The sequence below is a fragment of the Salvia miltiorrhiza genome, chromosome 2, assembly GCF_028751815.1.
Source record: "Salvia miltiorrhiza cultivar Shanhuang (shh) chromosome 2, IMPLAD_Smil_shh, whole genome shotgun sequence".
NCBI classification, from domain to species: domain Eukaryota; kingdom Viridiplantae; phylum Streptophyta; class Magnoliopsida; order Lamiales; family Lamiaceae; genus Salvia; species Salvia miltiorrhiza.
This window is the reverse complement of record NC_080388.1, coordinates 56,089,492-56,117,165: the sequence shown is the minus strand read 5'-3', so window position 1 is coordinate 56,117,165 and position 27,674 is coordinate 56,089,492. Positions and strand designations below refer to the sequence as shown.

General features: G+C 38.1%; 4 protein-coding genes and 1 non-coding gene across 5 annotated transcripts; 4 read left to right on the top strand and 1 right to left on the bottom strand.

Moving 5' to 3' along the window:
* Window positions 1–1,995, top strand: LOC131010456 (glucan endo-1,3-beta-glucosidase 7-like). Its single transcript, XM_057937987.1, is given in 6 exon segments — window positions 1–216; window positions 328–418; window positions 420–990; window positions 1,068–1,382; window positions 1,460–1,748; window positions 1,828–1,995. Coding segments are annotated over 6 exon segments (1,365 nt in total). The 5' UTR covers window positions 1–149; the 3' UTR covers window positions 1,860–1,995.
* Window positions 1,996–11,984: 9,989 nt separating this feature from the next.
* Window positions 11,985–12,056, top strand: TRNAE-UUC (transfer RNA glutamic acid (anticodon UUC)). Its single transcript has one exon. It is a non-coding gene; the product is annotated as a tRNA-Glu (tRNA).
* Window positions 12,057–12,418: 362 nt separating this feature from the next.
* Window positions 12,419–21,005, top strand: LOC131010454 (glucose-6-phosphate isomerase, cytosolic). The gene is made up of 24 exons (XM_057937985.1): window positions 12,419–12,592; window positions 12,969–13,019; window positions 13,105–13,181; window positions 13,283–13,364; window positions 13,480–13,527; window positions 14,158–14,313; window positions 14,394–14,490; window positions 14,620–14,662; window positions 15,250–15,317; window positions 15,408–15,492; window positions 16,172–16,220; window positions 16,625–16,697; window positions 16,768–16,828; window positions 17,613–17,679; window positions 18,000–18,056; window positions 18,151–18,204; window positions 18,298–18,426; window positions 19,175–19,238; window positions 19,325–19,398; window positions 19,622–19,675; window positions 19,760–19,828; window positions 20,012–20,101; window positions 20,192–20,299; window positions 20,741–21,005. The coding sequence occupies exons 2-24, from the start codon at window positions 12,969–12,971 to the stop codon at window positions 20,789–20,791; spliced, it is 1,707 nt and encodes a 568-aa protein (XP_057793968.1). The 5' UTR covers window positions 12,419–12,592; the 3' UTR covers window positions 20,792–21,005.
* A 687-nt stretch (window positions 21,006–21,692) lies between these two features.
* LOC131009769 (E3 ubiquitin-protein ligase Os06g0535400-like) lies at window positions 21,693–22,088 on the top strand. The gene has a single exon (XM_057937176.1). It carries the CDS (start codon window positions 21,693–21,695, stop codon window positions 22,086–22,088), a length of 396 nt encoding a protein of 131 aa, XP_057793159.1.
* A 2,062-nt stretch (window positions 22,089–24,150) lies between these two features.
* Window positions 24,151–25,829, bottom strand: LOC131010455 (uncharacterized). Its single transcript, XM_057937986.1, has 3 exons — window positions 25,521–25,829; window positions 24,856–25,079; window positions 24,151–24,462 (listed from the first exon to the last, which is right to left on the bottom strand). Exons 1-3 carry the CDS (start codon window positions 25,782–25,784, stop codon window positions 24,402–24,404), a joined length of 549 nt encoding a protein of 182 aa, XP_057793969.1. The 5' UTR covers window positions 25,785–25,829; the 3' UTR covers window positions 24,151–24,401.
* Between the last annotated feature and the right edge of the window lie 1,845 nt (window positions 25,830–27,674).

Genomic DNA, 27,674 nt, shown 5'->3' with positions numbered 1-27,674 from the left:
CAGTATCCTAGAATAGGTTCCAAGAGATGAATGATTAACAAAGAATCTACATCATTCACACATAAATTCACAGATTTCAACACTCTCACGTTCCACTTCTGCAAGCTTTCTCTCTCTCAAAACAAAAACAAAAAAAAAAGAAATCCGTAATGGCAGTCTTGCTGTACTACTCAGTGCTTTTCTTCCTCTCCATCTTCACCTTTGCTCCACTCTCACGTAAGATGTCAAGAATCACACCATTAACGCATTTTAATTTCTTTGTTAACTAAATTCAAATATCATACAACATTTTTGTGCTTAAATAATTAAAATATTTTGCCACTCCAGAATCGCAGTCTTTCCTTGGAGTGAACTACGGCCAAGTCGCCGACAACCTCCCGCCGCCGGAAGCGACGGCAAAGCTCCTCCAGTCCTCCGCTGGCGAAGGTCCGGCTATACGGGTCAGACCCGGCGGCGATCCGGGCCTTCGCCAATACCGGCATCCGCCTCATGATCGGAGCATCCAACTCCGACATTCCGGGCATGGCGTCCGACCCGAACTTCGCCAAGAGCTGGATCGCCACCAACGTCGCCCCTTTCCTCCCCGCCTCCAACATCATCGCCATCAACGTCGGCAATGAGGTCATGTCCTACAACGATCGGAATCTGATGGCGCAACTGCTGCCGGCGATGCAGAATCTCCACGCCGCCCTCGACTCCGCCGGCCTGGCCGGAAAAATCAAGGTCTCCACCGTCCACTCCATGGCGGTTCTCGGGCAGTCCGACCCGCCCTCCTCCGGCAGCTTCGATCCCAGCATCGCCGATCTGCTGAAGGGATTGCTGAGCTTCAACAACGCCACCGCGTCGCCCTTCGCGATCAACCCGTACCCGTATTTCGCGTACCGCAGTGACCCGAGGCCGGAGACTCTGGCGTTCTGCCTGTTCCAGCCGAATCCGGGCCGGGTCGATTCCGGGTCCAAGATCAAGTACACTAACATGTTTGATGCTCAGGTTGGTTTGTAGTTTGTTGCTTTTTCACTATATTTTGGAAATATATTTATAGAGATGTTATGGTTATATTGTTGTAGGTGGATGGTGTGAGGTCGGCATTGGACAGAATGGGGTTCAAGGGAGTGGAGATAGTGATTGCAGAGACAGGGTGGCCGTACAAGGGAGATAGCCATGAGGTCGGGGCGAGCGTGGAGAATGCCAAGGCTTACAATGGGAATTTGATTGCGCATCTGAGGTCCGCAGTTGGGACTCCATTGATGCCGGCTAAATCTCCCGATACCTACCTTTTCGCTATGTACGATGAGAATCAGAAGCCCGGCCCCACTTCTGAGAGATCATTCGGCCTCTTTAAGCCCGACTTAACCATGGCTTATGATGTTGGACTTAGCCAGGTTAGACTACTAATCTTAATTCTCATTTCAACCCTCTCTCCAATTAATTAATGTTTCTAATTTTATTGTATTATTAGAAGAGTCCTTCATCATCAACACCAGCAAGTCCGGAATCGAAGAAGCAGGAACGATGGTGTGTAGGAAAGGCGGGCGTGAGAGAGGATCAAATGCAAGCGAATTTGGACTACGCGTGTGGACAAGGCATAGATTGCAGCCCTATACAACCAGGAGGAGCTTGTTTCGAGCCCGCATCAGTCGTTTCTCACGCCACCTATGCCATGAATCTCTTCTTTCATGACTCCAACAAGGACCCCAATATTAGCTGTGATTTCTCACAGACAGCCACACTATCTTCCACAGATCCTAGTGAGTTCTATAACTATATCAACTTTTCTTCTTCATCACCTCTCATAAGTCATAACTTGTCTTGCTTCTTTTTGCGCAGGTTATGATCACTGCATCTTTCCGAGCAGCTAAGAGTGGATTAGATCTTGCTATTATGTGAAAGTGTTAGATATTTTGAATTCCGAGATAATCGCATGCACTTTCCCTAGATACCGATTCTCCTCGCAGATTTGACCAAAACAAGTATATATACATCGTCTTACATGTTTGTTGTGATGCTAATAAACAATACAAGCATAAAACACCAAATAAAATTGCACTTTTGCAAGTTGTGTTGTATACCTATAATATATCTTACTACTATTTTTTTCAATACAATTATTACGCCAATTTAAAATGTCATTTTATGATTGTCAAACAATATTAATAGTGTATATAATCTGCACCAACATTGATCATATTGATGCAGTATATATAGAAATGATCCTTTTGGGTGGGAGTCAAGATATGTTAATGTTTTATAAGTAAAGTCTATGGTGCACATTTTTTTTATTTGATTCTCATAAAACGAGATTTGCCTCTAGCACTCCCTCAAGTTCAAGTAGTAGCTGCGTGGGTTCCAGAAAAATAAAGTTGAAATTGTACCAAATAAATCGATGGAATTGTACCTCTAAGATTGGCGTATTAATTGTTTAAAGATGGTGGCATCTATTGTCTGGCATTAATTAAGTTGTAAAAGCTGTCAACTCAACTACCTTTTTGAACGTTCCACATGACAAGTTATATTCTTTCATGTGTCATTAGAGCATCAACAACCGTGGGTGCAATAGAAGTGGGGACCACTTCTATTGCACCTAGTTCAACAATGGTATTGCACCCACTTGGGTGCAATAGATTTAATTATAGTGGTGATATAATTTTATTTTTGCTTGAAAAGGGGCGCGTGTTGCCACCTCCCTTCCATTGCACCCGGTGCGCCCAATTGCAACATCTCCATTGCCCCCGGGTGCGGCAACGGTGGCGGGTGCAATAGGCCGGGTTCGATCCCGCTATTGCACCCACGGTTGTTGATGCTCTTAAAGTGCAAATACTCCATTTGACAACACTTCTGTCAAAACTAATCACTTTAATTAGAGACTATTACATATACATTATATATATATAGCAAGTTACAATCTTTCATGCGCTATTAGAGTGCAAATGTTTGACGACACTTCTGTCAAAACTAATGACTTTAGGGACTATTAGATCAGCTGAGAATCAGATTTTTGGATGAAAACTAAGGGGGGTGTATTCGTTGTGGAATTTGATGGATTTCTATGGATTTTAAAAGTCTGGGTGTATTCGTTCAAGACTTTTAAAAGTCTGCAGAAATTTGGGTGTATTCGTTCAAGACTTTTAAAAGTCCATATAAATCTGGGTGTATTCGTTCAAGACTTTTTAAAATCCATACAAATCTAGGTGTATTCGTTATTCCATTGACTTAAAATCCTGAACGACTTTCATGGATTTCATCCAAAAAATACACACGACGAAATCCGGCCAAGAACCACGAGAATTGAAATCCATGAAGTTTTAAGCGAGCGCTGAGTTCCAGCGCCCGCGGCCAAGAAGCCAGCGAGCGCTGGAACTCAGCAATCGTTCAAACCAAGAAAAGTTCTTCTAAGCAGAATACCCTTCTATCACGTAAATAATCACAGTGCTTCAGATACAGAAGCACATAATCACTACTGCACTCGCAATTGAATTCCATTTCACCAAGTTTTGGCAATGGAGAGAGAGTAGAGAGACGACGAAGAACAAGGATATAGAGAGAGAGACATTCTAGGCTTGAGAGAGAAATTGAAAACCCAAATCAAATTTGGTCTCCTCTATTTCCATTTCCCAAGTAACAACAGTGAATTGCCACTAATCACCACATTTCTGCATATACATACACCATTTTCTGTGCGTATAAGTTTACAGTGGGCTAACGTTGAACAATCTGTAAGATTCCTCGAAAGACCACAATTAATTTACGATGTGATTGTTCTTGATAGAGTCATAGTGTTTGATTTGAAGAAGACGATACCGATGGAAGAGGAAATCAAGAATGTAAGTTGTGTTTGGTTAGCGGTGATTGGGGCCTTCTGTTATTGCAGTTTGGTTTCTTCAAGACTGTCCATCCCTAAATGGAGGCTCATCTCCATCGCCCCCGTGCTCTGCCTCTTGGCGGTTGCGCCGCTCTGTATACGCTCATCCGCCTTCATCACGGCCCTCACCGCTTTCTTCATAACCTGGCTCGCCACTTTCAAGCTACTCCTCTTCGCCTTCGATTTGGGCCCTCTCGCCTCCAATCCCCCCAAATCCCTCCTAGTTTTCGTCGCCCTCGCCGCTCTCCCCTTTCGGCTGAAGCCGCCCGCCGCCGCCAAGAAGTCCAAGAAACTGCCTCTCAATTTGGACGAGCATCCACTCATAATCAAGGAGGAGTCCATCTGATTGAAGCATTTCGCACATCCGATTTCGCTCGATTTTTTTCCGGATCCAACATAATAATGTACGATCTGGATGTGCTCGCCCGCGATTTTGGGCTGGGGGCTCGCGAGAAATCCAACAAAGAAAGCCAAGAATTGGATAAAATTAGAAAGAAATGCATAGCGAAAGTTTGAGCGCTCGCTGGGTCTTTTCTAGCGGGCGCTGGTTCTCCACGGGCGCTGGTTTCATGGAATTCAATTCCAAAATTATCCCGTAAAGTCTTCAAAAATCAGTGAAAATCGGGGTGAAATCCAACCACGAATTCTTTGAAAGTCGTCTGGAATCTATGTGAATTCCATGGAATTTAAATTCCATGGACTTTTTAAAGTCTGTGGAAATCCACAACGAATACACCCCCTAAGAATCCATCAAAATCATAGAGACAAATGCACCAAATTAAATTATATTTGGCGGTCTAGCAGGGATGAAGCTATATGATTTTGAAAATGGGATTGCAAAATTATATATATGTATCTAGAGATAAATAATTTAAACGGACGAAATTATAATTGGGTTAAGGTACAGATACCCCCCTGAACATGACCCCCCTAGAACGTATACCCCCCCATTCTCCAACTTGGTACAAATTGCCCCCCAAAATCGACGAAAAGTATACAATTAACCCCACGTCACAAACGGCTGTTAGACGCCGTCCAGAATTTTTTTTTTTTATTACAAGCGGGGCCCACCAAGCAACGACTATCAACGGCTTTCAAATTACAAATTAGGGTTCAAAAACTAAGAACCCTCATTTACTATCTCATTTCAGATTCTTGGAGAGAAATTGAAGGAAATTTCTCGAATTAGCTTAGGGTTTAGCTTGGTTTATTGAAATCGAGCAAGTACACATGAGTGTTAACTCTGGATTCGGGTGTAGCTCGTCGCGAGCTCGACGGCAGATGCGAACTGAGAATGAGAGTGATTACGTTTGTTGTCTTTGCCAATTTGAAGGCAAGCGACTTAAAGCTCCAAGAATGACATCGTGGACAGACGACAACCCAGGGAGAAGGTTCTATGGGTGTATAAATTGGAAGGTATTTCACTAAATTTTGAACTTTGTATTGGCGGCACTATTTTTTAGATTTATGTACATTTTTTACCCCCTCGTAGACAAAGAACTGTGGTTTCTTCGATTGGTACGACGAGCCAATGTGCGAGAGGGCAAGAGATGTTATAAACATGTTGAAGAATGAAAATATGAAGCTCTTGAAGATCCATCAAAGTTCGGCCCCATCCATGGACGTGGAAACTGAAATTGATGATCTTTGGAGTGTATTGGAAGTGTTGAAGGAAGAATGCAGAAGGGTTAGAAGGAAAAATACACTTGTGATTTTGATTTTGATTTTCTCTTGGTTGTTGCTAGTGTATGTAGTTGTAGCATGAAGCTTAAAGCTTTTTGTGTTGCTGTTGATTTTGATCATTGATGTTGTATCATCCATGAAGCAATGAAGGAAATTAGCAACCTTCAAGTTCTTGTGTAGGTTTGTTTGTTACAATGATTTGATGGAATGAATTTGCAAATTTTAGTGCTATCTCCATTTGTGCATAGTGGCAGTGCTGAGCTCTGCGAATGGGGGCAAAGCAGAGTTGGGCTGCTGATCATTCATACAAATTACAAGTAAAAGATAACTTCAAATGTAAAAGATAACTTAGAATGTAAATCACAACTGAAATTCATAAAAATTCATAACTGCCTTCAAGAGTTGAGATGTAAATCACAACTGAAGTTCATATTCACATATTGTTTTCAAATTCAATGATACCAAAATACAACAGAAATTGTTTTCAAATTCACAACAGAAATCATAACACCTTATATCCATCACAAAAACAAAAGAAGTATATCATGTCAACTCGTAGTGGTGGATCCAAGAGTTGAGATGACATTCTTCCCCCTAGGTGATCTCCTTAGTATCTGTGCTTGCGTATCATCTGCCTTCTTCCCTCTGGGTGGCTTGAATGGCTTGATTTTTTCCTTCTTCACTTGTGCTGGGCCAGGTTCTTCAGTGCATTGTCTCTGCCTCTTTTCTTTCCTTATCTCAGATTCATTTGGTATAGGGAATCTGGTCTGTGGATCAGTTCCTCTTGGGGTCCCTTCATCTATGATAATAGATGAGGATTTTCCACTCTGTGTTAAGATGCAATGGCTTTACAGTTTAGTCAATCGAACTATTATGGAGATAGACAATAAATAAAGCTAACTTACCAATAGAACTTGTTTTCCAGTCTTCTCATTCACATACAAACCTACTCCTGAGTTTGACCTTTTTCTTCCACTCTTCTTTGTTGGCTTGGATGATGTTGAAGCTTGTGATTCATTGATCAGCTGCAAAAGAATCACAGAATGTTAGTTAATGCACAAATAAATAATGTTAAGCAGTTAAGATTGATACCTGTGAAGGCTTTTCAGGGCAGCTATCTTTCTTGTGTAGGTTACTCCTACAAAGACTGCAGTGCTGCACTTTACCCTTTCTTGAGAGCTTGTGCTTCAGTTTAGGCTCATTTGTAGCTCTAACCCTGTTTTTCTTGGGCCTTCCAACCTTCTTCTCCACAGGTGGAGGCTCAATTGCATCATCCTCATTCACATTCCAGAATTTAACTCCAGGTATAGGTTGTATGGTATGTTCATAACATTTCAAGTAGGTGTCCCTACTATACCAGTGGCTCAGCACAGACAGTGGCTCCATGGAGCTTGAATAGAAGGCTGCAATTGCATGAGGGCATGGAATACCTGTTAATTCCCATGCCCTGCATGTACACATCCTCCTATCAACAAACACAATGTGCTTGTCCTCTCCATCACTAACCTCATACCCACTGTCCCCATTCCAAAGCACATTGCATTCAATTGAAAGTTGTTTGTTTTCTTCATATTGCTTCATTGCATTTGGACACCACATCTTTTTCCAACCATTAACAGCTGACTTTCTATCTCTAATCCTAGACATAGCCATCACTCGAATATCTTCAAGCATATAGATTATGGGTTTGTGCCTAGCTTCAGATATGCTTGCATTAAAGGATTCTGAAATATTGTTATCAACCATAAAAGTCGAGCACCTGGGGGATTGGAAGGCTCTGCACCAGTTTTCAGCTGGATAGTGCATGAGATCAGTTGCTGCTTTTTTGTTGATAGCACTGATTTTAGCAAGGTTCAGTTTGAACTCTTCATGGTAAGAGCTCCACGCAGCTATCCAGAATCTCTTCTTGAGCTCTTCCCCCCTCCACTTCTTGCTCCAGTTTGCGTAAATATGGCGAGCACACCATCGGTGCTCAGCTTGTGGAGTAGTTTCTTTGACAGCTTCCATCAGCCCCTGTGAGAAAATTATGAAGTTAAATTACACACAATCAATGAATCACCAAAATGATACTGTAAAGAATGCATCATACCTTCTGCATGTCAGACATGATTGTCACCTCATCTCCCTCACCTAATTCCAGCCCTTGCTTCAACCAATTCATGAACCATCTCCAATTATTTTTGTTTTCCTTGTTCACCACTGCCCATGCAATGGGAACAATTCCCTCGTTGCCATCCTTTCCAACTGCTGTTAAAAGACAACCAAAGGTGACTCCTTTCAAATGGCAACCATCCAATGATATCAATTTTCTACAACCTCCCAACCAGTTCAATCTACACGGCTCAAGCATGACAAAGAGCCTTTTAAAAACTCTCTTTCCAGCTTGCAAATGCTCTGTAGATAACTGGAGCTCTAACCTACTTCCTGGCATACATTCATTCACCTTCTCAATGTAGCCACAAAGCCTACTGAACTCTTCCTTGTAGCTCCCCTCCAGATTGCATATGATTTCCTTCTTTGCCCTCTTGCATTTGGCCAAACTAACATGCAATTTCAGATGGTCTTTCACATGACCTTGCATGTCCTTGGCGGTGTATTTTGGGTTCCTATAAACTGCTTGCTTGAAATACTTAGCCAAGTATCCCTGAGTAGCACTAGGTACCTCCCTCTGTTTGCAACATGTATGCTCTAGAATAAGAGTCTTAATCACCAAACCATCAGCATCACCATCCTTGGACACATGCATGACAAAGGGACACTCTTTCTCATTCATACATATGACCCTTATCCTAGTTTTCTCATTTTTTACAAATTTTATTTTGTAACCAAACTTCACACCATATGAATTGATGGCCTCTCTAGCTTCCTTTGCCCCAGCAAAGGTCTGCCCCAACTGAAATCTACCCTCCTCCCCATCCTCTACAGTAGCAATCACTTGCTCTACTTCTTGCTCATCAACCTCACTCTCACTTAAATGAGCACTGTAAACACTAGAGTCATCATCACTAATCACACCCTCATCTATGTCATTATCCCTGCCCTCTTCTCTTTCACTGTCACTCTCATCCACCTCTGCTTCCATGTCAACTGCCTCATCTCTTACTTCATCACTAATCACCCCCTCATATCTGTCATTATTTTTCACCCCCTCATCTCTGTCATCATCTCTGCACTCATCTCTATCATTATCCCTGCCCTCATCTTTCTCATCATCCCTGCACTCATCTCTATCATTATCCCCGCCCTCATTGTCAATTACTAAGCTATCAAGAACCCTATCCCCTACAATAGTATCAGTACCAGATGCCCCAACATCTACCCCATCCTTTGTGTGTTCTAAACCCTCTGGCCCAGCCCCATATAGAGTATCGAGCTCTTCTTCTGTAAACAAGCTCAATGGTGTGAAACTAGGCATAGGAATCTTTTCAAAGTCAGCAAAGAATTGAATTTCACCTTGGCCAACCATCTCTAGATAATCTAACACCTTCGCACAATGCCTTTGATCCCTAATGAGAATTAGGCCTTTATGTAATCTGTAATCATCATCATACACATAAACTGCCCTAGGTTTAGACATGAAGCAAGACTCAGATGACTCAAACTCAGACATTATTCGCTCAAAAGTCATATTGCCTAAGTTGTCTTGTATTTCAGAGGAATCGTAACCATCATATTTGATTTCACCACTATTTTCATCTTTAGACCAAACACCAAAAAGATTGAACACAAAGGTGACCATAGGATTTGCCATTCTGCACAACGAAACAACATATTCTTGTATTAACACCACAGTTCAATCCTAGTTCAATCTATTAACATTCATTGATTAGGGATTAACTGCATGCAATCAAAAACCATCCCCACGATTTGAGTTTAAGCATAACTTACCTGTTTTTAGGAAGTAGCAAACTGTGGTCGCCGGTGGAGACTTATTGCCTGAGAAATCGCGCGCTGCTTCCAACTTCGTCGTCTTGAATATCTTCTACCCCTCTTGAGTTTTGAATGTGGGAGACTCTTCGTATGGATCAGTTATTAGAGAAACCCGCGTAAACATTCTTGGTGGGCCCCGCTTGTAATAAAAAAAAAAAAAAATTCTGGACGGCGTCTAACAGCCGTTTGTGACGTGGGGTTAATTGTATACTTTTCGTCGATTTTGGGGGGCAATTTGTACCAAGTTGGAGAATGGGGGGGTATACGTTTTAGGGGGTCATGTTCAGGGGGGTATCTGTACCTTAACCCATTATAATTTTATACATAAAAAGTCCAAAAAAATACAGATAGATGTCAACACTTGGAATGACTCATCTTGATGACATGATTCCTTTTTGACAATGAGGCTGCATAGTCAACCCATAACCCATACTCCTTTGCAAGTGAGATAAATTCATAAAAACATATAAAGATTAATTGAAAACAAGCTGTAATTCTAGAATTTGTGTGAATATTTTCTCCACTTTTTTATTTATTCTATTTATTATAATGTTTAAATATGATGCCTGGATTGTTATTGAGACAAATAATTAATTATTATAACAACTTATACTCATTAATACAAACAAAGTTGAGGAATTAATGGGTATTATTATATGGGTTTGAGATAAGAATGAGTATTAAAATAATTTTTAAAAATTTAGGACTTGTACAAGTATATACATTTTAGACAATTTCTGGTGGTTGACTCATGGCCTCATCATTTCAATTCATTGTCGTCATACTCTGCCATGATCAATGATTGTCTCATCGTTACGTTTTATTACCATGCTCTAGTACGATTAAAAGCTCAGAATGATTGAACCCTAGCTAGTCAAATATGAAGTCATTTTTAACTCTATAAATTACAACGTAAATTGATTCCTTGTCTCAAACTTAGCATAATAAAATATAAATATCAAATTCAAATGCATCATCTTAATATGAAAAATATTTTATTTACTATGACCATATATAATATTAAAATTTGATGAATTACACATCAGTTACACTAAATATGGGTACAATGGCATAGCCTATATATTGTATGATATTTACTTTTAAATTTGACTTTGATCATGTCTACGTATATATACACGCACACTGCACCCATTTCACGCCTAACTTATTATCTATGTCGACCTGAGACCAAGTCGTCTGCAATCGCATAGTTGCATGTTGCATGGCCTATAGTAACCTAATTCAGAATAGTATGGTTTAATCACACTTATAAAGTGGTGGCTTTGATGTTTTTAGAATATGAATAATTTACAGATGTTTATTAATCGTAGATATAACTGTAGGTATAACAATATAAACATAGTCATTCGTATTTCACAAGTGTAGGAACTTGCATTTTTGTCGTATATAGTTTTTTTCCTTTACTTGTATAATTTCCTTTTTAAATTAAAATTACAAGAGATATTTAAATATAATCAAATAAACAAAGATTTTTTTTAAAATTAAAATTACAAGAAATATCTAATTATAATCAAATAAGCAACGCACGCAGGCGTCTCTACACGGCTCCACCATACAAAGATGAGAATATAATCGCACGCAGGCGAGACCACTACCCACACAAAAATGGGAACACTGCCCACATAAAAGTGGAAAAAATTAGTGAACTACACCGCACGCAGGCGATACCTCTACACCACACAAAGATGAAAAAAATAATCGCACACAGGCAGAGACGACCACTATCAACACAAAGATGGGAATACTATCCACACAAAAGTGGAAAAACTAGTAAACTACACCGCAATCAAGCGAGACCTCTACACCCCACAAAGGTGGAAAAATAATCGCACACAGGCGGTGATCATAACCAACACAAAAATGGGAACACTATCCACATAAAAGTGAAAAAACTACACCACACGCAGGCGAGATCTCTACGCCACACAAAGATGAAAAGATAATCGCACACAGGCGGGACCACTACCAACACAAATTAAGGTGAGAATATTATCCACATAAAAGTGAGAAAATTATACCGCACGCAAGCGGAATTGAACTCAAGACCTTTCACAAATGAGAATTTTTGAATATCTCAACTTTGCATTTGAATTAGGCTTCATTGGTTGTTTACTTGTAAAATTACATTCAATATTTGTCAACATATGAAGACGAACAAATAATACTCCTTCCGTTCTATTTTAAATATTTCAAAATTATAAAATAATTCTATAATTTTAAGATATTTATAGTAGGACAGAGGAGTGCCATATAAGAAAGTGAATCTTTATTACGTTTATGGTCATTATTTTAATCTATTACCTTGCCTGCAGACTACAAATTATAGTGAATCTTTATTACGTTTACGGTCATTATTTTAATCTATTACCTTGCCTGCAGATTACAATAATTTGCTACAATTAAACATCATGAAGTGTCAAACAAAAATTTGAATTTCTCCTATAAACTTTGTCATTAATATGGATTTAAATATAGACTATAATCTCATGTATCCGTTGTCGTCCAGCGGTTAGGATATCTGGCTTTCACCCAGGAGACCCGGGTTCGATTCCCGGCAACGGAATTTCTTTTTAGCTTTTTTCTTTTTGCCCCATAATATCAATCTATCTATCCCTCTATTGATCAATTCTCAGCCGTTGGATTCAAGGGAATTCGCCGGCCAAAAAGCCTAGAGAAGTATCAGATCCGCGCCTAGTGGTGCCACGGTTAAACCGGAACCGGCGGGCCGAACCTGAACCCGCCCGAAAGTCAACGGTCCGGGCCCGGACCGTTGACCACGGGCCGGTTCTAGAACCGGCCCGCCAAGAAGCACGGTCCGGTTACGGTTCAACGAGGTGGAGGCCCGCGACCCGCCGGGCCGGCCCGCCGGTTCGGCCGGAACCGCCGGTCCCGGCGCGGGAGCCGAGGACAGGGGGGCCGCGCCTCACCGGATCCATTTCGATCATCACGTGACCTCTCAATTTTTTTCTTTTCTTTTCTTGAGCTTGGCACGTGACTTGTTCGTCTGCATCCTAGTATTTTATAATTTTCGCTTTTCCTCTGCATTTTCACAATTTGCTGTTTTCATTTCCGTTCATTGCTGATCTCACTTAAGACGAGGTATTCTTTCTCACAAATCCTGTTATTTCTCTAATTTGTAGATTGGTGTAGCTACGATCATTTCATTTTCGGACGCTGGTTCTTCTGTAAATGATAATTTTGAAAAGTGAAATTGATTGCTTTTGGTATTATTGGCGGACGTAGTGAATTTATGGTTTCAGGCACCTGATTTTATCTCTTCGGGGGTGTTGAGTGTGAAACTTAATGTTTTAACATAACTGCCTGAATAGCTGAGATATTCGGAGTGGTGTCCAATTTTCTGTGATATTGTATTCCAGTTATTTGCATTAGATTCTTTTGGAATTGATGGAGTGAGATATAATGCGATGTTTTGGTTTTCTGAACCTTTTGGATTTTGATTGTGGAATTTGTGTAGATGGCGTCGTCTGCTCTAATCTGTGAAACTGATGCGTGGAAGGATTTGAGGGTAATGTCATCTTTTATGTTCGAACCGTGTTTTGGAAGTGTTATGGCGATGCACCTTTGTGTTGTAGTTAATGCATGCATTTCAGGCCCATGTTGAAAGCATTAAGAAGACTCATCTGCGTGAATTGATGAGCGACACGAAGAGATGCCAGTCCATGATGGTGTATGATGCTTGTTTTCTCTTCATGTTTAAAATTTACAAGAAAGAGTTGATTTTGATGTAAAATGGTGTTGAATTTGGATTTTATTTCTTTGTGATGCCAGTGAGTTTGATGGGTTATTGTTGGATTACTCAAGGCAATGTGCCACTGTCGATACATTCAATAAGCTCAACAAATTAGCAGAGGTTCGTTAATCGTGAAACACCTTTAGTTATTAGAAAGGGGGAGACTCAAAGCATGCATTTTGGTTCATACATGCATTGTGAACTCTGACTTATGGTAGCTTGTCTGGTGATGCAGGCAGCACATCTGAAAGAAAAGATTAATCTGATGTTCAATGGAGAGCGTGTAAGTTGTTGCTTGCTGACTAATAACTAATTAACATATAATCTCAGTAAGATGGTCATTAGGATGATTGTAGGATCACTGTTAGTGAGTATCTTCCTCTGGAACATTGTCTTATCTTACTATCACTTGCATATTTTTCAATAGAGATGTCAAAAATGTTATGTATCTGTTAAATGTTGCATATAGAGACAAAGAATACAGCTTGTTGTTCCTACTTTGCTTTCTCAAGCAAATGACTTTGAAATATTCAAAGCGTGAAACCCACAACAATGTTACTTTTTGAAAATTTTAGAAGGCATTCTCAATGAAAAAGAAATTCCCTAGTTTTATATCAATGCGAAAAGCATACATGCACAGAAACCATTTGGTATCTTTTGGTGGCATGTCTCTGACTATTGTTACCCTTATTACTAATCAATAAAGATCCTGTAGTTCTTCTAGATTTTCCATTACTGCATTGAGGACTAAGATTTAAAATATTCCAAGAATCATCACCTGTCATTTGAAACTTTGCATTGGTTCAGAACCTAGTGACACAGAATAATAACTTTAATATTACAATGAACAAGAGACATGCTTCTTTGACATTCATCACCCAGTGTTTGTTTATTAATTTCATGTTGTGATCAGATAAACAGCACCGAAAATAGATCTGTCCTTCATGTAGCTCTTCGTGCTCCAAGGGGTTCAGTTATAAACAGTGATGGGAAGAATGTGGTACCAGATGTTTGGCAAGTTCTTGACAAGATCAAGGATTTCTCTGAGAGGGTTCGCAGTGGTGCCTGGGTAATCCTTATCACCAAATATGTAGTAACTTTTGTTGGTTGGATCATAGATTTGTTTACCTATTTGGAAAATTTCTAAAGGTTGGAGCCACTGGGAAGGCATTAACAAATGTTATTGCAATTGGAATTGGAGGAAGCTTTTTAGGCCCTCTTTTTGTTCATACAGCACTTCAAACAGGTTATCTTGATGCTAAAGACATTTTCACTTGTGTATTGACTTCTGCTCCTCTGATGAAAAATTATTTATCTCCAACGATATATATTTGCGTGCTATAAAACATAACTAATGCTTCACGTGATCATGCAGACCCAGAAGCTGCTGAATTGGCCAGTGGTCGAAAGCTGCATTTGTAAGAAATTATATTCCTTGGTTATTGGTATTGCATCATTTTATGTGTTTGTGTATTCTTTCTTATGAGTTGATTACTTTGAGCTTTTATGTAGCTTAGAAGATCTTGGTCCTAATTGTAGAATTTATAGCACTTATATAGAAACCTCAAAATAGTCCAGTATCAAGAGAGCCTTTCGGACTGCATTTAGTTTTTTGTCAATAGCTTTAAATCAAAACCTAGCACACCATGTTTTTGGTATCAGGGTAAAGCAATAGGTTGTCTAATACGTATTTCTCTTTCTCTCAGTTCTTTCTTGTTTCTCTTTTGAGGTTGCCTTGTTATGGCAAGACTTTTGCTGTCACTGCTGCTGCCTTCTTTATTTTTCTCCTTTTTTTTTGTATGGTGGGGGTTTTGGGGGTGGAACGTTTGTAGTAGATAATAATGAGTTTTTTCAAATTTCTATTTTGTTGTTCAAGGGCCTATGACATTTTGTACGGGATGCATGAGTTCTCACATTTCTCATGTACTGAAGTATGCATCAGTTAACAATTTCATTTGAGCCAAATGCTGCTCTTGTCTCATTGTTTTTTCTTTTCCTGTTGAAGTCTTGCAAATGTCGATCCAATTGATGTTGCAAGAAACATTACAGGGTTGAATCCTGAAACTACATTAGGTATATTTCCCACTTTTTTAGTTATTGAGTTCCCAAGACAATATTTCAAGCTACTTGATTGTTTTGTCTTCGTACTTTTATGTTTTACAGTTGTTGTGGTATCAAAAACTTTCACCACGGCAGAGACCATGTTGAATGCTCGGACTATAAGGGAGTGGATATCGGCTGCCTTGGGGTGAGAAAATTCCAAAATTAAACTTCTGGTCAATGATCTCAGAGTACACCTCAGCAGCCCTTTGACTAACTAGATTCCCACAATGTGAAACTAGCATTGGCCATATAGTTGCTGGTTACTATGATTGCGAATGTTATTTAAAAGATCTGGGAATATCTTTGGTTTTGATATAGTCTTGAGTAACAGAAAGGGATATGGGAGGGAAGTGTCTCATGCTAAAATTGTTGAAAAAGGAATTGAAAGGCAGTTGGTGTAATGTGGAATGGGACCCCTACGGTAATTGTTTGTTGCACACTGTTGAACTGTGTAATCTCATTATTATCCAGTGGCGTAGACTGAAATAACATTGGTGGGGGCTGGATTTTCTAAATTTCAAGTTCAAGATTTTGATAAGCCATCTTTTGTACCATTCAATTTTGTGATAGGGGATTTTGCACAACGGTTCACACAAAATGCTGACAATTCAAGATTTTATGAGAATAAAAACTTTAAATTTTTTTATTGATGGGTCCTCAATGGCTCCGACACTATTAGTATCTGAGCCTGCAGTTGTTTTCCATGTTTTGGAGTTATTCTTCCTTAACATGATGGTCTGGCTATTATTTTTTGCATACGTGTAAATTCTGTATCACTTTAGCTTATGATCATTTATTATCTCTCTTTACGTGCCACTTTTCAGACCTCAAGCAGTCGCAAAACACATGGTTGCTGTCAGCACTAACCTAACTGTGAGCACCCTTTCCATTTTCTCTTCCCCTGTTTTTATAATTCCCTCATAGCATGAAAACTGACATAAGTTCAATTATTTTCTTTTCAAGAGTCATTGTATTTGTTTACTTTTTTTTTTTTTAATGTTTTAGTTGTCCTAAAAGACATTTTACTCGAAATTTCTTTTGATATAGACCCTAACTTTTCTTTGGATCAGCCACCATCATGACTACTTATTTGCGTTAATGCCATTAAACCATGAAACTTGCTTCTATAGTGTGCCTAGGGAATTGTGTGTTTGTAATTATCTTCAAGTCAGATTCTTCTTACAGGGAATATGCCTGTAAAAACTGGAAGCAGTTTTCCTGATCATGTTAACCATTTATTTGGTTGTACTGATTCATGCCGCTACTTTTAAATGCAGCTTGTAGAAAAGTTTGGCATCGATCCAAATAATGCCTTTGCTTTCTGGGACTGGGTGGGAGGACGCTACAGCGGTATGTTCACTTTTATGTCAAATACTTGATTTAGAGGATGTCTAACGGGTTTCTGGGCCACTGCTTGCAGTTTGCAGCGCTGTCGGAGTGTTGCCTCTTTCTCTGCAATATGGTTTTCCAGTTGTTGAAAAGTACAGTAATACACTGCTTTATTTAATTTGAAGCACTTGTATGGGTAGTGTCGATAAGATATAACAACTATTCACAGATGATATGAAATTATATTAATGCGCTGCTTATAAGCTAAATAATTTGCTGATTGATGACTTTGATATGAAAGGTTAAGTATTAAAATATAGGAAGTTATTTTCTTTAAATGAGACAGATTTGACATGGAACAATAAATTGGAAGACATAATCATTACAAGAACACAAATTCAAAGGTTTTTTGTTGCCAAAATGTAATTAATTCAACAACTCAAAAGTTAAGGCCTAGCGAGTATCTAAAGAATGCAAAACACCCTAAACAAATCTGAAATTGAAAGAAATCGAATGTAATAAAGTAATAAACTAAGACTCCTACACCAGCAACAAAGCTACTGACTTTAGGTGTTTTAGCTCAATCCCTTGCAGTTATCCTCAACTTGTTCGACATCAAGATTACACTTAACATGACAAAACACTACCTTTTCTTTCACTGCAGCCTCGTCGTTCTTTATGATAAGTCCTCTTCTTAAAGATTGGGTCATGTTGGTGGGCCTGGCATGAACTTGTCTTTTAGACCCAGAGGACTGACTACAAAATCATTAACTGACCTTCAATTTGGGAACCGTTTAGCCATTGCTTTCTAGACAAAATAAAATTTCCATAATTTGTGGTTTTAGATATTTTATAGTAGTATTTTTATTCTGAATCTCTGATATTACTTTATTTCATGTTGACTGATACTTCTATTGTTTTTCTCTTTGGATGAAGGTTCCTCAAAGGAGCTTCAAGTATTGATCAACATTTCCATTCAGCACCTTTTGAGAAAAACTTACCTGTATGTTTATTTTATCAAAATGCTTAGTCTTGATGCTGTAGTGTGCTAATTCTTGATATGATAATTTCTCTCCAACTAATGAGTAGATTGATTTTGAAGCTGAGTCCTTACATATCCAACTAAGAAGCACCAATCTATATATATGCTGGTCTTTAAGTATCATAAAATGACATATTTACATGTTTTCTCTCTCTTCATATGCTTTTTGATATTTTGATAGCCTTTCATTCCTTGTTTCACGATTGAATTATGTTTCAACTTTTAAACGAAGACCCCCCTGGCAAATCACTTATGTGTTTTTGTAAAAATTGTTCCTACAGGTGCTATTGGGCTTGCTGAGTGTTTGGAATGTGTCGTTCCTTGGCTATCCTGCTAGAGTATGTTCATGAGCTGTCCAAGTTTGTTTGAATATTCCCCATTTATTGATGCTTGACTTAAGCATAAGAGTGAACTATTCCTTTTTTTTTTCAGGCCATCTTACCTTATTCTCAAGCACTGGAAAAACTTGCACCACATATTCAGCAGGCATATCCTGATAACTCTGTCTTCATAATTGTTTGATTTGTTTCTTGCACTTGAGGTATTAGCTTGATTTCCTTTTACTAATTATCTATTCAGGTAAGCATGGAGAGTAATGGGAAAGGTGTGTCAATTGATGGTGTTCCCCTTCCCTATGAGACAGGTGAGATTGATTTTGGTGAACCAGGAACAAATGGACAACACAGCTTTTACCAACTGATTCACCAGGTAAACATATCAGCGCACTCAGTTTTCTCACAGTAAAGTGAACATGCCAACTTATTAGCAGTTCTTTGTTAGTCTTGCTTGATACCTTGTACCTTTATATTTTCCCACCTAGTTGTTCTTGTACCTGCAAGAAAGGGTAGAAAAATAGGGACCATGATACTCTGGATGTGTTAATTTGTATCTGAACATAGGGTGCTTTCCGCTGTGGACCCTTATAGATTATGGAAACTGAGAGTTTCACGGAGCATCATGGATTATCTAAAATGGATTAAAACTCTTCTGATGCATTTCTGTAACATGATAGCCATGTTATATTTATGCTGATAATTAAAAAAGAAGATAAGCTCTTTATTCCAGGCTTCCAGCTGTGGGCTCCATATCCAAGTAAACATTTTATAAACTCTCATAGTTAAACATAACCATCAAGTCAGCAATATGAGAGTTTATAAAATGTTTACTTGGATATATTGCTGGTTATGTTTTTAAGTAGTCTCAGTCTCCTCTATGAAAATTCTCCTTACATTTTCTATATTTTGCTCAAGCATTTATATTGAAATCCCATATTGTGTATATTTTGATTGAATTTTATCGGTCTCTGTTATAATAAACCTGTTTTTTTGTTGTCACGGAACCTACCTAATCAGTAACTCCAGTGTGCCATTGTCGAAATAAATCGTTGACTGGTTTTGCAAATATGATGTCATATTCTCGCATCATTGATTTAACCATTTGACTGGTGAATTTCCAGGGTCGTGTTATTCCGTGTGATTTTATTGGAGTGGTGAAGAGTCAGCAACCTGTTTACCTGAAAGGTGTTACTTTTCTCCCATTAATCTGCTTTTAGGGATAAGCTGGGAACAGCCCGAGCAACATAAAACTCAGGCAGCTTGTTTTACAGGTGAATTGGTCAGTAACCACGATGAGCTCATGTCAAACTTCTTTGCCCAGCCAGATGCGCTTGCTTATGGAAAGGTGATAATTACTCCTATTTTACATATTTGGTTTTGATTGTGATTTACTATATTTTCTTTTGGTAACTGGGATTATATGGATCCTCATAGCATTGACAGTCTGAGCTCATCCTTTGCTTCTTCTATAAATATATTCTTTTGTTAGTTCTACCTGTAAATACTTTCATAATCTATCACTAAAGCTTCTGGATATCAGCATTTAATTATGGTTAATTTTCCTCCAGACTCCCGAACAGCTGTTGAAAGAGAATGTTCCTAGTAATCTTATTACACACAAGGTAATTTACTTTCACTTCCAGTTTATATGATTATCTGCTTCTGCCAAAGTTTGATATTGGATCTGAAGTTATACGCTTTTGCAGACTTTCTCTGGCAATCGACCCTCTCTCAGCCTTCTTCTTCCTTCATTGAATGCTTACAACATTGGACAGGTGAACAATTTTGTTGTTGATGCTACTCATACAAACCATTATTTTACTCATGTGCTCGAAACTTATTCCTCGTAATATTGGATCTTATTCTACTATATCTTGGTCCTACAGAAGAGTTCTTGTTGCAAAACCAGATCTTGTCTATGAACTTGCCTGATCTTGTAAATGCCTGTTATATTGCAGTTGTTGGCAATTTATGAGCATAGAGTTGCTGTAGAAGGATTTGTGTGGGGTATCAATTCTTTTGACCAATGGGGAGTAGAATTGGGAAAGGTACAAATTATTTCTTAAGACTTCGCCTTACCTTTACGATTCATCTGTAGTAACTTTTTTTATTTTTGATCTGGTTAAATTACAAATCAGTCTCTGGCTACTCAAGTGAGAAAGCAGCTTCATGCATCTCGTAAGAAGGGTGAACCAATTGAGGGATTCAATTTCAGTACTGCAACACTCTTGACCCGATACCTAGAGGTATGACACGATCGTTTGTCAATCAAGAATCCTTTTTTCTCTCTGTTGAACTTTATGATTGTCAAAAACACATGACTTATTCTTGAAATTGCATATGCACCATGCTTTACTTAATTAACATTAGGAATTACTGTCAGTCCATATTTACACAACTTATACTTGCTACTTGTGCTCTTTGTTTGTTAAACTGGCTTCTCATGCTTAGGCAACTTACCATGCGCTGCGCATTTACTAGTACGAGCATATATTAAGATGAATATCTGTTATACAATGAGCAGTCAATATAAGATTTCAACATACATTCCACTTACAGAATCTCACATCTTACCCGGACAAGCTTGTAATGGGCATGACCTGTTCCACAGATCATTGCAAGCTTAGCGAATTCAGTCTAACCCGCATTTTTAGAGCATTTCTGACTGGGCTTGCCGTTTGTGACAGGCAAGCAAGGACGTTCAAAAGGAGGACTGCACGGTTTTGCCAAAGATGTAAGCATCGACCCAACTGAAAAATGGTCCGGCTCACCACAACTTGAGCTCCCCTGTAATGGAAACAGCATAAAGAGTTAGCTTTTGTTGCTTTGACTACGTAACTTGATGGCCAAATTTTCCATAGCTTACTCGAATACATCTGCAACTGTAACTGTGCATTTCCCTTTGTATGATCTTACTAAGTTATTGAAATAAGAGGGGACCTTAAAAACTTAGGTTCTTGGACTTGATATTGGCGCATTAGCATAAGAAGAATAATTTATACTTGGCTTATATAAGTAAACCTTTTGGGTCAAATCGGAAGATTGTTTGTACACTAATCTTTGGAAAGGAGCAATTTGAAAAGAAGGGTTTATTCTTCTTGCAAGAAATGAACATGTGATGGTGGATTGCGGTTCTCGTTATGTCCAAGAGGTCAACCTGTGATGTTCGTTTGACTTTTGATGATGTCGCCACAAGAAAACGAAATGTCAACTTACTTGGTCTAAGCAACTTGATAAGGACCTGTTTGGCGTTGAAAATAAGTGAAGTAGGAATTTGTAAAAGGTTATGAGATGAACACATCGCTTAATGATCATTTAATGATTTTGTAGGGCCCTACCTCTTCCATTGACTTATATTGGGTAGGGAGTGGATATTCTGATTATTCCATAGGTTTTGAGTATGATAACAGTTCCCCTATAACGTTTGTTATCTCAAAGTATTGACCTCCAATACTAACTGATATCTTATTTTATTAAAGCCTACCATCGCCTACATATAAAATGACAAGACTTTATGAATATCTCACAACGCCGATTCCGCCAAAACCAATGAAAGAATCCAGAAACCGAATCATAATTGATAAATAGGTTTAGATGAGGGCAACACAAGACTCCCACAAATTCTAAGAATAACAAACAATGGTGTCCTCATTGCCTGAGCTGCCTCCCCCTCTCTCCTTCCTCTGCATCATCGGCATCCTCATCGTGTACGCCATGTGCTGCTACCTCATCATCGATTTCATAAGCGAATACCAAGACGACAGCCCCAACGAGGAACACCACTCAGCTGACTACAGCTCCTATTTTCACATATCAGTGGAGGAGCTGCAAGAGATCACTTGCCTCTACCACAACCACAATGCCAAGGGAGCTTCCATCTGCGCCATCTGCTTGGAGAATCTCCGCCACGCACAAGTCTGCAGAGTTCTGCCGGCTTGCCATCACCACTTCCATGCTCACTGCATCGATCCTTGGCTCTCCATCAGGCTCACCTGCCCGACTTGTCGAGCTCCCTTTAGATCCAGCCGTGCTTGAACTCCACATCTTTCCATTCAAATCTGCATTGGATTAGTTACACTACATTCATGAGATGTGATTCTTTCAAGGCTATAGAATATGAATGTAATCCTCAATTTTTCCTACCTACATTCTTGTTCTAGCAGCTTAGTTAGGAGACAAGGAGGAATTGGAACGATCTCACTCAACATGCTTCAGTTTCAACACCTTCATATTCTTTATCCCGATTCCCGACACCATTTTCATTACAACCATCTTGTGTATATGCATAAAAGATGATAAATTATTTGAAATAGAAGACGTGATGTGATCAAGTTTCTTGATTTTGAATTTTTTATCTGGCCTCTCGTAACTCACTTCTCTTCATTCTTCATCTAAATGGGATCTAAATTCTGGTTTATATTTACGGAGTAACTGGGTAAGTGCAGTTTTTAATTTTAACTTAACCCCAATTTACGTTTATTTAAAAAAAAAATAATCATAGCCTATGATGATCTACTTTTCAACTCACCTCGCATTATGTAGATTTTTTTCATCAAAACACAAAATGAAGTCGAAATTTTCGAAAAGTAAATAAAAACGAAATATTCTTTAGCCATAGTGCTGCTATTCCACCACGAAATTGCGAGGTTAATATTTTTATTATTGGAACGTTGATAGTTGAAGTTCCCATACATCAAGATTTTCGACTACCACATCGCCTCGTACCGGCAGCTTGCATTGATGTTCATGTTATCCATTTCACATGAATTTTTTTCCAAAGAGATAGCACGTGCAATTAGGCAATCTACCTAATAATTCTATTACTACTTTTATTCAACTTTCGTCTACCAATATGCTAGTAGGAGAGGAAGTCGAAATTAGTGTACAAACTTAAGACAGCTCATGTGTTTTGCCTTGGTGTGAAATTTTGGTTGCTCAATAAAAACATCCTAGGCAAAAAAATAATTTACTTAGGAGTCAAGATCTTTCATTCAACAATTGTAGTAATACTACTTTGTGTTTCATCCCATATTGGGAAACTTTGAAATTTATACAAGTGAGAGTGAGAGGAGAGGTATAATGCAACTACATCCCTAGATTGTTTCCCACATCCTTTTTTTGCCACTTTACTTTTAAAAAACCCATTCCAATTCAGCTTTTGCTGTAAAGCGCTACTTAGAATCCTTCCTTTAGTGATCATAGTCTTTTCATATTATGCCAACAACAACTGGATATCCACAAAACTAGGCATATTGTTCATCATCTTTATTCTCGCCAAGTAATCAACTTTACACTGTAAACAATATTTAATTAAAAAAAATGAGGAAATTATTAAAATAGTCATCTACAGATGAAAAATAGCCATACTTATTTCATTTTTATTTTGACTTGGGGAGAGGGCAATGGGGTTTGAACCTAGATCTCGTTATTTATAAATAGGAATTTTGCAATGCTTTGATGTCCCCTTGGCCCTTGGGAACAAAATAGTCATACTTACAATAACATATAAAAACATGTTATTATTAATAAATCACCATTAGGTATGCCAATGACAAAAATACACACACACACACACAAAAGAGATGTGTTTGTGTAATCGTGTAACAGTTTAAAACGAACTATTACATCTTTACATGAACAAGTTTGTGAATTCTTGTAATCGTTGCAACGGCAACAACGTTCACGGGTTTCTTTTAATTCATTTAAACATTTTCATGTAAATTTGTATGTTTACATAATAAGTGATTATATATATACAAAAAAATTTATTTCTTTTAAGACATGGTCCCATATTTTATACTTGTTCTATAAAAGCACGAATATCCATTATTTACGAGGGAAAAAAAACTCATTTCATATAATGGTGAAACATTTTCTCCACTACATAGAATTCACCAAATATTGTATTATGACCTATGCTGAATCAAATTGTCATAGTTTCCATGGACGGAGGGAGTATGTGCTAGAAACTCATTTACTGCAGATCTCAGTGATCGTGAACTACTCCTATAACATAATTAGCTCTAATTCTCTTGTTCTTATCTTTTTTTCATCAGGAGTTACATGAGATGCAAAATGGCAAGCAAACCACAATAAATTGGATTCGAAAGTAAACTATTAATTATTTGATAGGATCAAGATTTATTACAGTTATCCTCCCAATTGGAGCACGCTCTAGCGTAATATATTACTACTAAGCATTGAGACATCTCATCACTTTGCAATGACGATGCCAAGCCAGTATATCTAGTGAAATAATTTATATATATGGTCCATGATGGCATATGATAATGTGATGAGGAAATCAAACAATTACATCATTGAGGCATGCAACATATGCAGTTCATCTCATTTCTGCTTTCTCGTCTTCCCCAGCTTAATTCTTAGTCGAACCTCCTCCTTCGATTCTCTGCGTTAAAACGAAAACAAAAGATCGAATTGTCAGAGGGAATCATGCAAAGATAATCCAGTTTTTCAAAGTCTAGAAATCCTGATGAATAAAGAGAAACCCCTTCATATCAAGACTATAATACAGCAATGTTATGCAGCAATGCTAAAAGGCAATATCTAATCTCACAAACCTATAGGCACTAGGGTGAATCAATTTTGTCTTAGTCATACTATTACATCTTAGCACATACTTAATCCTCCTAATGCTCAATCATATGATTGTAAATACTGGAAAGTAATGTGGAGCTTTCCCAACCATCCCACTCTTCCAACTTTGAAGCAAACAAACACAATGCTCAAAAACTATCATAGCATTTAGCCTCAAATCTCAGACATTGAGAGACATATATACCTAGCAGCCAATTCAGCAGGAGATGAATCGTAGATGTTGGCTGCACGGAACGACATCTTGGCAATCTCCCAAAACGCCGTGTTTCTCACATTAGCAACCTCACTGGTCAAGTCTTGGTATGCTGCCCCAAATGCATCCCTCCAGAAGCCTGGCAGTTTAGCAACGCTGCTGTGCTTGTATACATTCCACATTTGCTTCACCATCTTTTCCCTCTCATCTACATCCTACACATGCCAATAAAGATCACCATTTTTGCTCATAAAAAATCACACCTAAATTAAGAAAGTAATTAAAGTGTGATGATTGGTCTAGATGCTATCCTCTTTCCAGAACAGGGAGCAGCCAATCTTGATTCCAAAGATCCAATTTTTATCCTAGTTTTTTTATCGGATCATTTGTTTATGGATTACAGTATTCAATCTTGGTATGTAACATTGATGTTTCAGTTCAAGATCCTGCCTTTCTAGCTTCTTTCAAAAAAGATTTTTAATTCCATCACAACCTAATCTCAGCTCTCAATAAACAATACATTATCAGATCTCACAAGAGTACATCTCAAACTAGCTTAGTAAAATCAAATATCCAACACAGGAAAAGGACAGTAAGTTAGATAAACCCAAAGACATAAAAAAAGAAAAACAAGAATAGTGGTGAGAAAGTAATACCAGAACATCAAGATCAGAATGGAGAGAGGGGTCCAAATCATTAGAGGCGTGTTTGAGATTAACATCAGACCATTTTAGAGTGACGGTGCCAGTGAACATAGACCAAACTGCGAGCAGAGTAATGGCGCCCAAAGCCCACAGCTTGTACTTCCCTCTCCCAAACACGCCCTCAAATCCACACCCATCTTTCTTCACACTCAAATTTGCTGCTCCGTTTATGCTGCTGCTGCTGCAAGGAACTGTTTGCCCTTCTTCGTCTCTCATTTCTGCTTCTCAGAATCAGCACCTTCTTCACTCTCTCTCTCTCTCTCTCTCTCTCTCTCTCTCTCTCAATGCTGCTGGTTTGTGTTCTTGAATTTTAGTTCTCAAAACCCACAAAGAAAAAAGAAAAATTAGTAATATGGGTGCTCCCAAGTCCCAAATTGTATAGTGAGAAGAGATTGTAGGTAGCATTTATGAGTGAGAGAGGGGTACAATAATCAGAGAGCCTGGTGGGTGATTGTACCTCCCCACCGACGGTGGTGGGGCCTCCGGCAGCAATGGTTTTAGTTTTAAATTATTAACGGACTCAAATTAAAGAAGGTGGCATTGACTCTGTTCATCTAAGATAAAGTTTTTCGTCTTCTTTTCTCAATTTATTTTGTTTTGCTGTTTCATTTCTAAACAGGTTTTTGTCGGTCATTAATTTAATTGGACCATACATATAAATGTGATCAGTGCAGACAGGTATATTGTCTTAAAGTGCTACTATTTACAAGTAGTTTTGAATAAACTGATCCCTTTTTCTTTATTTTTTTTTCTTAAGATAGTTGGATTCTTTTCTTTCCTGAAAGAAAAAATATGTATTGTCATCTTCGAACTATCACCTAACAAATTCTATAGCGATCGTGCAACTATTTTCTGCAACTCTAGTGTAATATTTTTATTTCCAAAAAAAAATCTATTTGATTACGAAAATTAAATAGAAGTAATTTAGGTTTATACTTTGACTTTATAAATTAGAATAATGTAAAATAAATTAAAATATCGAGATATGAAATGCTCCGAAACGAATTTGAATATAGGCGATAGTGGGATAGTCTAGGATATAAGGGCTGGTAAACCGGTCGGTTCGGTTTTAACCGAACCGATTTACCGGTTAACCGGAACCGATTAAGGGTCATTTCCCTAACCGATAACCGAACCGATTATTGGACCGGTTAACCGATGAACCGGTCCAATAATCGGTCAAACCGATTAATCCACTGCACCAACTCATAACTTATAATAATTTAGAACAAAATTTTTGTTATAGATACCTGAAATATTAATGTATTATTTAAATTAAAATATTAAAATATAAATTAATTAATTAAATATAAAATAAACCGGTTAACCGGTTTAACCGGTTAATCGGTTTAACCGGTTAAACCGATTAACCGATTAGTGATGAACACACTAACCGATAACCGAACCGGTAAAAACCGGTTATCGGTTAACTGAAAACCGGTTTTTTTCGATTCGGTTACGGTTAAAACCGATTAACCGGAACCGTTTTACCACCCCTAAATAAGAATGAAATAGGGCCATAAAAAATCTATTAGTATTATATTAAAAAGAAAAAATTGAGAATCAATGTTATATTATTATCATAAAACAAATTAACAAAGCTCTATTGGCTCCTTCAATTGTTAATGGGCTATTTACTAGTATTTTGAAGCTTGAAAATTTAAGGAGAGTTCAAGTGTTCAATGCAGCTAACTTTTATTTCGTATTTTGCTTAAAATATAGTTGGAGATCAGCAAAACTTAAGAGATAAAGATCTAAATATGTAATTATGTAACAATAATACAAGAAGATTTACTTGTGAACTTTGACCAAATATAAGATATTTTCAGCCTTATGTACATGTGAAAATTAAGAAGAGCAAATTACGTAGAATTGAGAAATCCTGCTGTTATTAGAATATCAACTTATGGTTTGTTAAATTGCTACTACTAGGATACCATACGCGTGTTTCGATTGGTATTACAATTTACACAAACCTAATATTCTAAAATTGGCACGATTTCATTTATTTATTTTATAAGTGTGAACTAGGACATTTCACACTTGTTTGGTCAAATTGGGTAGTAAAACTGCAATAAAATGATAATAATTGGTATTATCTCACTT

Coding starts and splice junctions, on each gene's coding strand:
- LOC131010454 (XM_057937985.1), top strand. CDS start 12,969: ATGGCGTCGTCTGCTCTAATCTGTGAAACTGATGCGTGGAAGGATTTG. Junction 14,663..15,249: donor AGTGGTCGAAAGCTGCATTT/GTAAGAAATTAT, acceptor TTCCTGTTGAAG/TCTTGCAAATGTCGATCCAA. Junction 16,829..17,612: donor GGTTTTCCAGTTGTTGAAAA/GTACAGTAATAC, acceptor CTTTGGATGAAG/GTTCCTCAAAGGAGCTTCAA.
- LOC131009769 (XM_057937176.1), top strand. CDS start 21,693: ATGGTGTCCTCATTGCCTGAGCTGCCTCCCCCTCTCTCCTTCCTCTGC.
- LOC131010455 (XM_057937986.1), bottom strand. CDS start 25,784: ATGAGAGACGAAGAAGGGCAAACAGTTCCTTGCAGCAGCAGCAGCATA. Junction 25,080..25,520: donor ATTCTGATCTTGATGTTCTG/GTATTACTTTCT, acceptor TGGCATGTGTAG/GATGTAGATGAGAGGGAAAA. Junction 24,463..24,855: donor CCTGCTGAATTGGCTGCTAG/GTATATATGTCT, acceptor GTTTTAACGCAG/AGAATCGAAGGAGGAGGTTC.